Source organism: Malus domestica, chromosome 05, assembly GCF_042453785.1.
Source record: "Malus domestica chromosome 05, GDT2T_hap1".
Taxonomy (NCBI): domain Eukaryota; kingdom Viridiplantae; phylum Streptophyta; class Magnoliopsida; order Rosales; family Rosaceae; genus Malus; species Malus domestica.
Window position 1 is genome coordinate 26,752,217 of NC_091665.1, and position 16,610 is coordinate 26,768,826.

General features: G+C 36.8%; 2 protein-coding genes across 3 annotated transcripts; one reads left to right on the forward strand and one right to left on the reverse strand.

Moving 5' to 3' along the window:
* Positions 1–3,595: 3,595 nt before the first annotated feature.
* On the forward strand, positions 3,596–7,972 carry LOC103418185 (disease resistance protein RPV1-like). The gene is made up of 4 exons (XM_070822485.1): positions 3,596–4,393; positions 5,010–6,114; positions 6,440–6,709; positions 6,802–7,972. The coding sequence occupies exons 1-4, from the start codon at positions 3,750–3,752 to the stop codon at positions 7,825–7,827; spliced, it is 3,045 nt and encodes a 1,014-aa protein (XP_070678586.1). The 5' UTR covers positions 3,596–3,749; the 3' UTR covers positions 7,828–7,972.
* On the reverse strand, positions 7,620–13,631 carry LOC103421050 (uncharacterized). Of its 2 annotated transcripts, XR_011581402.1 has the most exons (5): positions 13,259–13,631; positions 12,370–12,571; positions 10,152–10,292; positions 9,546–10,046; positions 8,241–8,887 (listed from the first exon to the last, which is right to left on the reverse strand). XR_011581402.1 is itself a non-coding variant. In XM_070822491.1 (4 exons), the coding sequence occupies exons 2-4, from the start codon at positions 9,728–9,730 to the stop codon at positions 7,747–7,749; spliced, it is 384 nt and encodes a 127-aa protein (XP_070678592.1). In that variant the 5' UTR covers positions 9,731–10,046; positions 10,152–10,292; the 3' UTR covers positions 7,620–7,746. The 2 variants fall into 2 exon arrangements, 1 of the variants encoding a protein (XP_070678592.1); XM_070822491.1 differs by lacking the exons at positions 12,370–12,571; positions 13,259–13,631 and adding an exon at positions 7,620–7,759 and having other exon boundaries at positions 8,686–8,871.
* Positions 13,632–16,610: the final 2,979 nt, after the last annotated feature.

Sequence of the window (16,610 nt, forward strand, 5' to 3'; positions counted from 1 at the left end):
AATGGATAATAACCTTTTTTTGAAGTAAGTAAAAAAAAAATGAAGACAATATCAAATGAACTAACATGTACTAGTATAGTATATACTGAAAAATGAGGGTTGTTATTTTCGCTATATACTTGTATTTTTTATGAGATTAAAGAAAATATGAGAAAACAAAAAGTTTTTAAAATTTGTCCCAAGTAAATGGCTTGTATCATTGTGGGAGGCTTGGAGGTGAAAGCGTGAGGAACGCGGTATGAGATAATGAAGAAACGCGTGCTGAAAACATGAGGGGAGCGGTATGAGATGATAAAGAAACGCGCTTGGGAGTAGCGGTTGGTCACTTTTCTTTTCCTGGTGCCCAACCAAGCCCCTCAAGTCGTGATCTCTCTCTCTCTCTCTCTCAAAACACTACGTACTTTGATAGCTGAGAGAAGTCGTGATCTCTCTCTCTCTCTCTCTCTCTCAAAACACTACGTACTTTGATAGCTGAGAGAGCTCGGACAGAGGGAAATGAGCTGTCATTTTCCACTACACAGGAGAGAAAACACAATGATGACTAACAATAGAAAAACATTTAACAATAATATGCACATGGGGGTACATGGGACGATGCAGCTTCTCTTCACTCGTTTTCAGGTTTTACTAGTACAATAATATGCAATTTTTTTAGGAAAAGCATCTGGGGATTCGGGAATTCTGAGATCATGATCGTTCATCGTACACTGTGCAGTTATTTTTAATTAGATATTATTTATATTTAAATTTAAAATTTAAAATGATTTATGAACGCATGATATACGATGAACTGTCATGATCAAAAGATCCCCGGATCCCCAGAAAAAAGATCCGACGAGAATCCTTTTCCAATTTTCTAACATGCCTTTGCTTTAGTTTACAACAAGTGTATCTCATTGTGATAGAATTGTGATCTAAAACTGATGAATTCCATAGACAAGGACAGGCCTGATATACACCCTATCATCTTGAATTTGACGTTTGTTTTCACACATACACACATTATGTATGCTTCTAATTGTTCTGATATTTGTATCATAATTAGAGATTATTTTGTTTGAAAAAGATTTTTCAACACAATTGTTTGGTCAAAACAACATCATCGCAAAAAGCATATGTCGTCTTTTGGAAAGTAATTTTGACAACTATATAAATATTTGCGACCACATTTCCATGTCAAAAATAAAATAACTTTGCCATTTTGAAAATTCATTTCTGACGAAAAACTAAGTCCTAACGACAAATCTTGTGCATCGATAATAAAGTATTTTCGATGTATGGTCTGAGAAAAAGTATTTCCAATGGGACAATTTCCAACACCGATCAAAGACTTTTTCCCATTGGAAATAAGTATTTGCGATTGCAAAATGTCTCTTCCGACGACATTTGACCCTCACTAATGACAATTCGTTTTGCAATGGTTTAATGAAAGGTATGATCAAGGTGAAATAGTTCACAAGCCGCTAGGGTGCGGCACCGTTCGAACATTAGTCCAGGGATTCAAAGGTTCAGATCGCATATCACATTAGTAGAAAAGATGAAAGTTGCACCTGTTATGTCTAGGTAGCTTTGGATAGATGGTAAACACTCGAGCGAAGTGACCTCCGTTGGACGTTGGAAGAAAGAAGCTAATAGAGTAATAGAAGATCCCGAAAAAGGTGAATTGCCAGAAAGTTTATCAAATCCGATCCTTGTATCATCTGATCTCAATTGGGTTAACTCTTAAATTCAGGCATTGAGCATCAAATAAGCCAATTAACACTCTCGTCCTTACCACAATTTTTTTCTCATTGTTGGCCACTAGAGAGATTATTTATGCTCTCAAAATCTTGAAATGGAGTTAGATAGGTTTTAGGAAGGACGTCCGAGGCCTCATCGTCTTTGTCCTTGTCTTCCTTGACCATCCCTTCTAGAAGTCCAAAATTGGCGGGCTTAGTAGTCTTTGTGATAGCCATCGCCATTAATTTCTAGTCGCCGAGATTGATTTCCACTTCTCGGCATGCTGCCGGATCTGGCGTGACTGCAGCTGGAGGGTCATGTGCCAGTTCTGCGCCTGAAAACATGATTTTCTGATTTGTAGATGTTTGATTTGTCAATGTTTTCTCCCTCCATCGATGTTTTCTTCTTGACATAGTGAGTTTCAATAGTTATAAACTTCGTAGTTTTGAACTAGGTTTCACAGGGCATGCCAAAATGTTGACCATAAAAAACTATTAGACCTACATGGCACACAGGGCGAGTAACTACTGTGCTAATTACATCATTCTTATGAATGTGGGCGTGCCAACTTGCAACCAAACTCAGTTGGACGAGTGAAATAGATGTGGTGATCGTTTCAAATACGCTATTAACTTTTGCACTTGAGCGCCTGCAGCCGAGAAAGGAACACCTCTCAGCCTAGGCTTCTAAAACCTGAAGATAAGGTTGCTTAATTCACTACAAATTTCAGGATCTTTTGCACTAATTCAGCTGCTTCAACTATAGTCTATATTAGTGAGAATATAAATGCGCCAAATTGGTATCAGGCTGTACGAGCAAAGATACTAAAATTAAAGAAAAGATGAGAAAATAAAAATGTCCTTAACGTTAAAAGTGAATAGTACAAGGAGTGACTTTTTATGGTAAAAATAAATGTGTAAGTGAATAGTATCAGGAGTGATTTTTCAAGGTAAAAATGTTTTTAACGTTAGAAATGAATAGTACCATAAGTGTTTTGTTAAGATTCCCATAAGGAAAACTAACGAAAAGTCTTTAAAAACTTTGATTTTAATGAAAATGACAAAATAAATATGTAAGTGAATAGTATCAAGAGTGACTTTTCAATATAAAAATGTTTTTAATGTTAAAAGTAAACAGCACCTTTAGTGAAGATTCATATATTTCTTTTATTTGGCCGTGTCTTCCACCTTTCTGTTTTAATCTTTCTTCCGTTTGAATTCAGATTGTTTCTGCGCTGAAAGTATGCGCAATTTCGTCTTTATATTTTTTTATTGTTTAATCTCTGATGATTTTCTTGGAACATGCGAATTTTATATTGAAAGATGCTTTACAGAAAATGCTTTTGGACAAACTTTTTTTTTAATTAAGCATATTTAAAAGAAAGGCTAAATTACATAGTAATATCCCAGATTTGAGATCTATTACAACCTCATACAACATTTTTAAAACATTTCACTTTTATACCTCACGTACTATTTTATTTCAAAATAATACATCCATTACATTTTCCATCCATTGATCCGTTAAACGCTAACGTGACTGCTAAATGTGTGCCACGCGACAAATTTTTTATTTTTATAAACCTAAATCTTCTAAATAAAAAAAAAAAAAAATTCCAAATACAATTCCGATTCCATCCTCCAACCAATCCCTTTCCCCCTTTCCCATCAATTCGAAGGGCCCCCTCACATATTCATACCTCACCATGGTGGTTTTTAAAAAACCCCCAAACCAAGAAACCTTAGATGAAAAATGTAACATAGCTATTATTTTGAAATAAAATAGTACATGAAAGAAAAATGTTTTAAAGATATTATATAAGATTGTAATAGCTTTTAAACTTGAAGATTACTATATAATTTACCTAAAAGAAAAGTTTAAAGCAGCAGCATTATCAATATAAAGTATTTTTTAAGTATGTGAATGAAAGTGACTAATCCTTGTTTGTTTCTCCAAATTTTCAATTTTTGTCCTCCATGGAGCCTTTGTAACAGATTCTCTTTCTGCTATCTGATCCAAGAAATAGAGAGATGGAGTTGATTGGATTCATTCAAGTTTTCAACATCATCGTCATCGCCATCGCCATCGCCATCGGGACTCTGTTGTACATGTGTTGCAGATCTTTGACATTTTTTCCTTCTTCGTCTTCTGCGGTTGATTCTGCTGTAGCTGATTGTGCTGCTGTTGCTGATGATGAGGATGCTGATATCCCCCCACGTCGAGAAAAGTATGATGTGTTTATCAGTTTCAGAGGTGACGACACCCGCCTTGGTATTACCAGCCATCTTCATGCTGCCTTACTTCAGAAGAAAATTCAAACCTACATCGATAACAGACTTAAGAGAGGAGAAGAAATCAGACCTGCCCTTCTAGAAGCAATCGAGAAATCCACCATTTCGGTGATCATTTTCTCACAAAACTATGCTTCTTCCACATGGTGTTTGGATGAACTTGTGCATATACTCAAATGCAACAACAGAGAAGGCCGGATGGTTATACCCGTATTCTACGACATCAATCCATCTCATGTACGAAAACAACACGGGAGTTATGCCGATGCATTTGCTCAACTTGAAAAACGTTTCGATAGCAGTATCGACAAGGTGCACAAGTGGAGGGATGCTTTGACGACTGCAGCCAATCTATCTGGGTTTGATCATTCAAACAAATCCGGGTAACTAACTCATCCTTTAACTTCTATAAAACTGTAAATTTTCTTTAAACTTGTCACAATTTGATTTGTGCTAAGATTTGGTAAAGCGTATTTAGAGTAAATTGTACAAATGGTCCCTCAACTTTAATCAAATTGGAGCAAAGGTCCCTCAACTAAAAATCCATTACCATTGGTCCCTCAACTTATCAAAATGTGTAGCTATAGTCCTTTTCATCAATTTTGTCAAAAATTTGTCAAAATAAGTTATGTTGGAATGACCATTTATATAATTAGGGTTCATTAACTCATCAAAGTGTATAATTATGGTTCTTTTTGTCAACTATGTCAAAAAATTTATCAAAACGAGTTATATTGGAAGGACCATTGCTACAATTGGGTTAAAGTTAAATGACTATTTCTCCACTTAAATTAAAGTTCAGGGACCAATGGTAATGGATTTTTAGTTGAGGGACCATAGCTGCACGTTTTGATAAGTTGAGGGACCAAAGGTAATGGTTTTTAGTTAAGGGACCATTGCTCCAATTTGATTAAAGTTGAGGGACCATTTGTACAATTTACTCGCGTATTTAAGACTAACTATTGCTTTTCTACCTAATCATATATATCTATATGCCAGGACGGAGGCAGATCTAATTCAAAGGGTTGTCGATCATATTTGGATACAATTGTGTCGCGAATCATCCTGCGATTTAAATGGGTTTGTTGGAATTGAAAGCCGCATCAAGCAGATCGAATTGCTGTTAGGCATTCATTCACAGGACGCTTGCATCACTGTAGGTATTTGGGGCATGGGTGGTATTGGCAAGACCACCCTTGCCGAGGCTATATTTGGCAGACACTCTTCTAAATTCGAAGCTTCTTGTTTTCTTAAGAATGTTAGGGAGAACTCAGAACAAGCAGGTGGACTAGATCACTTGGAAAAAACACTTCTTAAGGAGATATTAATGGAAGAAGTTATGCCCGTAAGATCAACTTTGGTTCGAGAAAGGCTCAGCCGCACAAAGGCCCTCATTGTTCTTGATGATGTGAGTAGTTCAATGCAAATGGAACGTTTAGCTGGTGATGGTCTTGGGTATGGCTCTGGAAGTAGAATCATTATCACAACTAGAGATAGGGGCACACTTGGGCAAACTGTTGAAGAGGATAATATCTACGAGGTTGAGGTATTAAAACCGGATGACGCTCTTCAGCTCTTCTGTTCTCGTGCTTTCAAGAATAACAGTACTCTTAGAACAGATTATAAGGAGTCGGCAGAAAAGGTTGTGCATTATGCCAGAGGCGTTCCTTTAGCTCTTACAGTTCTGGGGTCATTGTTCTTCAACTGCAAAACCAAAGAAGACTGGGAAGATGAATTCAACAAATTGAAACGATTTCCCAGTGAAAGTATCCAGAAAGTGTTGAGAATAAGTTATGATAGATTGGAAACAAATGAGAAGGAGATTTTTTTGGATATATCATGTTTTTATAAAGGGTGGCCTGTGCAAGAGGTAGAACGAAAGTTAGATGTTCGCGGATTCTTTGGGACAGTCGGAGTTAGAATTCTCATTGATATGTCTCTCATATCAATTGGTTCAAACTTTGGAAGGGAAACCATAGAGATGCACGATTTGCTACAAGAAATGGGAAGGAGAATTGTTCAAGAACAATGCATTAAAGATCCCGGTAAATGGAGTAGGTTGTTCAATGATGAGGATGTCTATCGTGTATTGAAGAGTAACACGGTAAGAGTTGATAAATGCATTCAATTTTTTTCTTTTCTTTTTTTTAGATAAAAAAAATTTACATACTTTAGATGATAACACAACAAAGTAAAATTCATTTATAATAAATAAGTCAGATTGTTAAAAGATGAATTTGATTGAATTTTTATTGTGTTAGTAAGTCTTTGGAATATGAACCATTTTTTTGTTTATTTAGACAAGTAGAGGAGGGTACAATTATATTGGATATTTGACTGGACTAAGACACTTGTAAATCATTACCATCTGAAATACTGCGTTACATTTTAACATGTTTATATTCACATTTAAACCTTCTTATTCTCAGGAAACTCCAAATGTTGAAGTCATATTCGCTAATTGTTCTGAGATTCAAGAGCGACCATTGAAACATGCTGACTTCAAAAAGATGTCTAACCTAATAATGCTAAGCTTGTTTGGCCAATTGACCTGTTCTCTAGACCTTCCCGATTCTCTTCGTTATCTTAACTGGCTTAAATATCCACTGGAATCTTTGCCGTCAAATTTTTGTCCGGAAAACCTAGTTGAGCTTCACATGCACAATAGCAAAGTTAAGAAGCTTTGGAAAGAAGAGCAGGTATATTATATTATATGCCTATTTTAATTCTTGTATAAAATCAAGTGTAGAAATTATATTAATTCTTTATATTTCTATTTCATTTGTTGCAGATACTTGTCAACTTACAAGTTATCGATCTGTCCTACTCTGACTATCTAACTGAAGTCCCAAATCTCTCAGGGAGTCTTAAAATTGTGCACATAAATCTCTGTGGATGTGGAAGTTTGGTTGAAATTCCTTGGTATTTTCAACATCTCCACAAGCTTACTCATCTTCGTCTTGGACGGTGCACCAGTCTCAAGTATCTTCCAGAGATGCCAGGAAATATTCAATACTTGGATTTAAAATACAGTGGTATAAAGGAGTTGCCTGAATCAGTTTGGTCTAACGAAAATATTTCTTACTTGAATATAAGTCATTGCACAGACCTTGACAAACTTCCAAACAACAGGTGTGAGCTGAAAGTCTCTGATGTTTTGGGTATTGAGAGCTGCACATCTCTTGGCAAGTTTTCTGAGCTTCCCCGGGATATAAGTAAATTATCATTGTTTGGTTTCACGAGACTTGTGAGTCTACCAACCAACATTTGTAAGTTGAAACATCTCGAGGAACTCAATCTCTCTGGGTGCTCTAAACTTGAAAACTTCCCAAAGATCTTAGAGCCAATGGAACATTTGAAGTCCTTAAATTTAAGTGCAACAGCGGTTAAAGAGCTACCATCATCAATCGAGTTTCTCCCTGCTCTCAAAAGAGTTCAACTACAAGGTTGCAAACGGCTTTCAAGTATCCCAAAGAGCATTTGTAAGTTGAAATGTCTTGAGGAACTCGATATATCTGGGTGCTGTATGCTTCGAAACTTCCCAGAGATCTTGGAGCCAATGGAAAATTTGAAGTCCTTAAATTTAAGTCGAACAGCGGTTGAACAGCTATACACATCATCAATTGAATTTCTCCCCGCTCTCAAAAATATTGAGCTAGAAGGTTGCAATAAGCTTTCATGTATCTCAAAAAGCATGTTGAAATATGTTAAAAGACCTGATCTCAAGGTGATGGAATCAAGTGATGAGTCTGAAACAAATGAAAGTGATGATCATGGGTTGGAAGCCATTGAAATTGAAGATGATTGGTACTTTTAATCCAACAATCTTAAGCATCATTATCCAATAGAATTAGGAAAAACTTTACGGCAAATTTTGTACTTTGAGATGACAAATAGGCAAGGCTTTTATTATTTAAGTATTGTTTATACTTTATACATTATAAAATGCAAGTTATGGACAAGTGTGTAATATCCTACTTATTATCTTTTAAAACTTGATTTATGAGTCTAGCGGCATCTTGAAATTTGCCATTATATCATTAGACATTAATTAGTACACCAAGCCAGGGCAAAGTAAAAATCTCACGACCAAGCGCAATAGTTTGAACATTCGACACTACAATAATACGCGATAGTTCGATGGCTAAACTACAATGAGCAAAAAATATGAATGGCCCGATTGGACTAACAGTGGCAAAACTCATTGTTCTTGTTTGAACCAAACAAAGATCAGTGAAACAAATTTTATTAGAGAGGGTAAAAAAAATTACACCAAATTAAGGCTAAAAACGGAAAACACAGCCCCAATTTTATAATACAATCATCAATTTTGTAACAACGATAAAACTATAGGGGTCTTTACTTCAATAGGACTAGGAACATTCTAAAATTAAGGAGAAATTATACGTCGCGCTACAAGCTAAAGGAAAAAAAAAAAATGAAGAAAAGGTGAGATGCATACACAAAGAAATGAAATACAAACTATACATTACAAGTTCGATGGCTGAACTGCAATTTGACCTGGAAATATTCAATTTTCTGTCTAGCATCCAAAATTTATTTCTCCAAGTCTTTGGCATATTTGTTATGATTTGAAACTTATCAGGAAGTAACATGCACACATAACTTTGCTGCCCAAGATGAAAAAATTGGGGAAACATCAAAGTTCTAGTACCTTTTTATCAGCTTCGGTTGCTTGTTTGAACATGAGTTCAGTGAGTTAACCTCCTCTGTACTCGGTTGATTTACATGATGTTTCTCCAATTCTGGTACTCTGGGTGTCTGCTGATTGGCCTGCTGCTTTTCCTCACTAACTGTAGTATAAAATCTGCACGACCAAGGAAACCACTCTGCCTCTGGTCTGCATGGGCCCAAGTCTGCCAATAAATATAACCAACCAATATAAACTCGAACAGATCCAAACTTCTGTTACAAAAAGATAATGAGAAAGTGCATTCATATAAGCAATATTTAACATAATATGCCCCCGGTGATCATTTTATACGGAAGTTCCTTCAGCAAAACAAGTATACAGCTTCAAGAACCTATTTGTCGATACGATCATGACCCAAGAACATTTCCCCTGTATGCGACAATCCTAATTATTCCATAGTCATCTTATGCTGCAGGTTTTCACGACTACACAATTGTATCCTTGGGTCATATAACACATTTCTAAAGTCTGCTTACCACCTCAGCTTGAACGGATACACCAGAAAGTAAATTAATGACCTGATAACATCACTCTCCCAACCTCACTATCTGTAGTATAAATCCTTCATATTCTACCGTTTGAACATCAATTCCGCATTTATACTAACACGAAATAAAAATCTCAACTTAGATAAGAGAACTAAGACATCCAGAGCTCACATTTACCACTTCAACTACAATTAGACTGAAAATTCAAAATCAATCTGATTCGGAACACATTTCCACTAGCATCAAATCCCGATCAACCACTGTAATTACACAAATATAATACACATCCAATTATACATAAATCACAAGCATATACATATATATAGAGAGTACCTGCGCAAGGGCCTGTTTGGGGAGACCGGAGCCCTGGAAGAAAGCGACGGCTTCATTGGCACTAATCTGGCCATCGCGGTCCAAATCGGCTCGTCGGAAATGCGCATCGAAGAGATACACATTCGCTGATGCGCTGATGCGCCGACGCCATCGTCAACGTCGGATTGCGATTCGCGGAAGACCATGGAATCAATCGAGAGCGCCGCGCGCTCAGGCTGCCGTATGCTTGAGGAGAGCCGGGAAGAACCAGAAAACCAGAAATTCTGAGGACCAAGATTTGGATGCCTTAGAAAACGACGACGTTACAACGGGAATTTGATTTGGATGCCTTAGGTAAAAAGCGATCGTCGTTAATCGATTTTCCGTTTTGATTTTTTGTGACGAAATGGTACTGTATTCGTTGTGATATTTCAAAACTGCCATTAGTCCCATGAGCCAGGCCCATTAGGCCCTACCACCCGATCCATACTTGCACAAGTCAGTTGTAGCCTTCAAGTAACCCTGCTAGCAATTCAACTCTAAAAATCAGTCGTAAAAAATGTAATAATCATATAAAAAGTCTGTAGCAGATGGAGATCATAAATCATAGAAAAATAGTCTTCTTGCCTTCACACGAAAATTCAGAGACGTAACATTTACGCAGGGGCCCGAGAATCTCAGAGGGCCGATCGTGTAAGTTCCTTTCGGTATTATAAGGTGGAATCTACCTGTGGACTGGCATGCCTCCTTCCATGCCGCTGTGAATGCCTGAAATTACAAAATTACAGAGCTAAAAACTACAATGTCTACATCAAACAAACCCAAATGCCGAAATATGAAGCTAGTAAGTTCGATAAAAAAAAGAGAGGGTTTTTTCGATTCTCGAAGTAAACTGAAAAGTTAAAAGAGGGTTTTATGAAGCAAGTCAAGCAACCGAGATCGAACATTGCTGTCATCAGTTCGGCCGTCTGCTCGGGCGCCGAAGCTCTTGACGTTGAAAAGATCAGAGCTCTTAGCCTTGTTCTGATGCTGCAAGAGGCTTCTTCCTTCTGCTTTGAGGCTCGAAGTGCCCATTGTTTCAGAACGAAGCGATTGATCTTCTCTTTCACTCGAACTATGCTAATTTGCAGTTGTGAGTTGTGAGTGTGAGTGTTTTGTGGGAGAAAACTTCCGAAGTAATTGAAAAAGGGCGGGATTTTGGATGAAGAGTAACTGTTGTTAACTCTCTCCCTCTCCCACTACATCACTAGTCAACCGTTTGATTGCCTGATTGGCCCATTAACCCATCAAACGGTTACCTTAAATCAAGATGGGCTTGTCTTCCCATCAATCCATGCTTAGGTGGCTTCTTGTTATTGGTCCCTATACTTTCTCCTTAACATGCGACTGTAACACCCACCAACTCTTGTAAAAAACAGTACAACCAAACTGAAGTGGACAACCTCTAAATTATCTCGGGGAGAACAAGGGACGCGGGTATGCTATGGATTTAGTTGGGTTTTCCCTATTTTCTAGGGTTTTTTTTTGTTTGCAGCCCAATACAGTTCTATAGATTCGCATAGAGGAGACTTGTAAGACACAATAGGTTGTTAATCCAATTTAATAATTTTTGTTCCTGTAAGTATACGTTCACCAAATACGAGCTAGAGCATAGCGGTTCATAATTAGCAATCTCATCATTTCCCAGCCACCAAATGCGTTTACTCTACGAGGCCCATTCGTGACGCAAGTTTCATATTCTTATTATCCAAGAATGAACTTTTATCAGAATGATAAAATCTCTTGTTCAAACCGAGATATTTACTAAGCATAAACAAAACCACACAATCAAGATCAAAATCGATCGATACAATGTTTATGAAAAAAAGTTTGACTAACAAGATTGTATTAAACTACCTTCATCAGGAAACAATGTAGGCTGCAGCATGTTACTACAAATTATAGAGGAATTAATTAAACAATCATGCAGCTCATCATTATCCAATAGAATTAGGAAAAACTTTACGGCAAATTTTGTACTTTGAGAGCTCACTTGTCTGTCAAAGAAATAAGATGACAAATAGGCAAAGGCTTTTATTATTGTAGTATTGTTTATACTTTATACATTATAAAGCGCAAGTTATGGACAAGTGTGTAATATCCTATTTGTTATCTTCTAAAACTTGATTTACAAGTCCAGCAGCATCTTGAAATTTGCTTTTATATCATTAGACATTAATTAATAAGCCAGGCTAGGGGAAAGTAAAAATCTCATGATCAAGCGCAAAAGTTTGGATATTCGACACTACAAAAATACGCGATAGTTCGATGGCTGCACTACAATGAGCAAAAAAATATCAATGGCCCAATTGGACTAACACCGGCAAAACTCAATGTTCTTGTTTGAACCAAACAAAGATCAGCTAAACAAATTTATTAGAGAGGGTAAAAAATTACACCAAATTAAGGCTAAAAACGAAAAACACAGCCCCAATTTTATAATACAATCATCAATTTTGTACCAACGATAAAACTATAGGAGTCTTTGCTTCAATAGGACTAGGAGCATTCGAAAATTAAGGAGAAAAATTATACTTCGCACTACAAGCCAAAGGAAACAAAAAAAAGAATGAAGAAAAAGTGAGATGCATACACAAAGAAATGAAATACAAACGACACATTACAAGTTCGATGGCTAAACTACATTTTGACTCAGAAATATTCAATTTTCTCTCTAGCATCCAAAATTTCTTTCTCCAAGTCTTTGGGATATTTGTTATGATTTGAAACTTATCAGGAAGTAACATGCACGCATAACTTTGCTGCCCAAGATGAAAAAATTGGGGAAACAATAAAGTTCTAGTACCTTTTTATCAGCTTCGGTTGCTTGTTTGAACTTGAGTTCAGTGAGTTAACCTCCTCTGTACTCGGTTGATTTACATGATGTTTCTCCAATTCTGGTACTATGGGTGTCTGCTGATTGGCCTGCTGCTTTTCCTCACTAACTGTAGTATAAACTCTGCCCGACCAAGGAAACCAGTCTGCCTCTGGTCAGCATGTGCCCATGTCTGCCAATAAATATAAGCAACCAATATAAACTAGAACAGATCCAAACTTCTGTTACAAAAAGATAATGAGAAAGTGCATTCATAAGCAATATTTAACATAATATGCCCCCGGTGATCATTTTATACGGAAGTTCCTTCAGCAAAACAAGTATACTGCTTCAAGAACCTATTTGTCGATACGATCATGACCCAAGACCATTTCCCCTGCATGCGACAATCCTAATTATTCCATAGTCATCTTATGCTGCAGGTTTTCACTACTACACAATTGTAATGCAATAAACAATACTTGGTCAATCCTTGGGTCATATAACACATTTCTAAAGTCTGCTTACCATCTAAGGTCGAATGGATACACCAGAAAGTAAATTAATGACCTGATAACATAACTCTCTCAACCTCAATAACTGTAGTATAAATCCTTCATCTACTTATTTTCTACCGTTTGAACATCAATTCCGCATTTATAATAACACGAAATAAAAATCTCAACTTAGATAAGAGAACTAAGATATCCCGAGCTCACATTTACCACTTCAACTACAATTAGACTGAAAATTCAAAATCAATCTGATTCGGAACACATTTCCACCAGCATCAAATCCCGATCAACCACTATTATTACACAAATATAATACACGTCCAATTATACATAAATCACAAGCATATACATCTATATAGAAGGACCTGTTTGGGGAGACCGGAGCCCTGGAAGAAAGCGACGGCTTCATTGCCACTAATCTGGCCATCGCGGTCCAAATCGGCTAGTCGGAAATACGCATCGAAGAGATCCAAATTCGATGATTGGCCCTGCGCCGACGCCATCGCCACCGTCGGATTGCGATTCGCGGAAGATCAGACCATGGAATCAATCGAGAGCGCAGCGCGCTCAGGCTGACGTACGCTTGAGGAGCGCCGGGAAGAATCACAAAACCACGAATTCTGAGGACCAAGATTTCGATGCCCTAGAAAACGACGACGTACAACCGGAATTTGGTTGCCTTTCTTCTCCGATTCGGAGGAAAATCAGAACACGACGGAGATGCTAATATTTTGAGGCAAAAAAGCGACCGTCGTTAATCGATTGTTTTGTTTTGAATTTTTGTGACAAAAATGGTACTGTATTTGTTGTGATATTTCAAAACTGCCACTGGTTCAAATGAGCCCGCCCCATTAGGCATTATTACAACAAATACAACTTTGTTATAAATATTATGTGGATGGTCCACATGAATAGTTTGTTACTATTTATGCACAGTATTTTCACTATTTATTTGTGGAAAATTTGTAAAGTGAATAGTGCTTTATTTTGTTTATATAAAGAAAGAAGATGAGATGAGGAAGGGAGTTCACGGGAAAGAAAGAGAGAAGGAAGGAAGAGGAAGAGAGAGAAGGAAGAGGAAGAGAGAGAATAGAGGAAGATGAGAGGAGATAATAGAGAGAGTTATCTTTGTACTCCTATTATTTCAAATTATAATGAAAGCGCCACTGCTGTCCTGAGGACGTACTCCAGTCACACTGACTGTAGAGGAACCTCGTAAATTTTGTGTCTTGTTTCATTTATTCCACTGCACCCTCAGTCGATTTTACAACAAACTTAGAAATCAGAGTTGATTGGCAAGTTTATGTTTTCGGTTTGTCAACTTGTACATAGTGGGGAAACAAAAGCGTGCACACAGAGAAAGGTACAAATTAATGCGAGATTGAGAAGGAAGTTACAATTTAGAAATTAAAGTGATTTGTTTGCCAGATATTTGATATGTTATATTGTCAGATTGTAAATTGTAGCTGCACATCGTTCTATAAATTCGGTTAAAGAGGAAACCTAATTCATAATCTAAACACCCCCATAGATTATATACTGTTATCATGACTAACAAGCAGCTCATGTCCACGACGGTGTTGTGTTGCGTTTTGTCGGTTTCACGTCCTCTTCTTATTTAACGAGACGATCAATGATTTATTCTAAAATATGATTATGAACCTTTTAAATAACTCCATTAGTTGGTACACTTAAGGCATTTGGAGTGATCACTTTTGAGCATCATTTTAGCTATTTAATTAGTCCCCAAACTTCTTGTATTGCATGATGTGCATGGAAAGGTCCATTCAATAAAAGATTAGGGATCTTTGAAGTAATCAAAATCAAAGAACCGGCCCTAGTAATTGATGTAATTGGTAAACATCGACAAATAATGTAATGCATTCTTAATTGGAGCTACAACCATGTCTAGTTTCTATTTTTTTGTAATTGTATATTTTAGTTTGGCATATGTTTTACAACATAGATTTTAAATTTGAGCAATATTCTTGTGGTATGTGTGACAAAATGGATTTTTTTTTTCATGGAAAAGAGTTTCCAAGGAAGCCAATATAACTATGTCAATGGTGGGACATAGCATCTTTACAATGACTGGGGTAAAAGTTAACGTTAAAGGTTTTTCAAATGAGATGTCAAAATGTAAATGTCGAATGTTAATTTGATAGCTGACGTGACAACGTTAATTTTTTTCTTTTTCCAACCGATATGTTTTTTTTTTGTTATAAATGATATTTGTAGGACTCATTTTAAAAAGAAATCAATTAAAATAAATTTTCAAGATTTATAATTAGTGCATTAAATAGACCCACATAATATGTAACAACCCGTCCCTAATTATATGGCTTTATTAATTTTAAGACAGTGAATCGACGAAAATGACTCTAGAGGCGAGATTGTTGACCTTCGTTGACCAACTTATAGTGAGATGTATGAAACATTCTTTTAGCGTATCCTTGTAATACTCGACGGCAGGAACTCGTGGACGCAAGCAGAACCGAATTCGAAGCCTTAGTTACGCTACCTTTTAGAAGAAACAAATTCGAAATTTGCATTTGTATACCTATTGATATAATTAAGTGGTGTGACCCACGTTTAATTTTTATATGGGATTGGAAATTCAAATCGTGATTTCTCTTTGAATGTTGCAGACTTTCCTTATTTTTATAATCATCATATTGTTGCAGTCATATTTAGAATAGGAATGTAATTGTGTAAATCCTAGAGAATATGAGAAAGTATCTTATATTTCTATTAGGAGTTGATTACCTATTAAATATTGTAATCCTAAAGGGAAATGGTTTTACCTATCCTACTACCATAAATAAAGGCAAAATGGGGTGATACAAACACACCTCACAATTAAATCACTCTCTCTTCTCTCTAATTGTGGCCGGCCTCCTCTCTCCCTAATCCCCTAGATTAGTTCAATCAAATAGGCCTACAACACATTATCAGCACGCTCTTGCCAGAAGCTGAGGAATTTGACGGATCGTAGGAGGAGGCTATCTTCTACAAAATTTAAAGGTTTATATTTGTTTTCTGCTAATCAGGTACGTTTAAAATAAAGTAAGATATTTGAAACATCCACGAAGTATGAAAACATTCCCTATGATGCATGAACCCCTCTATGTTTATATTTTCCTTACAATATATATTTGTTTCATGCATTACGCAATTAAATTGCTATGTGAAATTTGTGAGTCAAAGTATAAAATCAAATTAGAAGCAATTCTAGGGTTTCTTAAACCCTAACAAAATCGAAAAAAAAAAGGAAACAAAGGGGAAATCGGGCCTTGTCTACTAGACCCAGCTGCGCCAAGCTTTGATTGCTAGGCTCTTGTCCCACGTGTACCCAGGCCTAAAGCTTGCTCACTTCGGTGCTAGCCCACATGATTGGGCTTGGTCCCCGCGGCCCAATATGACTCCAGCCACATGGCTGGGCTCTTATGCCTCAACCCACATGCTAGCTTTCGTTGGGCCTTGACCCGCACCCCCTTGAAGCCTAAACCAGCAACTTGGGCTGCTGTTTTTATTTCCCACGCAGGCTCGTGGCCTGCAACCCACTCCCGAGGCCTTTATTCACGGCACCCAGCCCAATTTTTTGGGTTATGGTTTTTCGACCTAAGGCTATTATTTAGCATTCTAAATAATTTTAACCCGCATGTTATTATTATTTTTGTTTCTACAATCGACTCTGTACGGCCCAATTTATTGAAT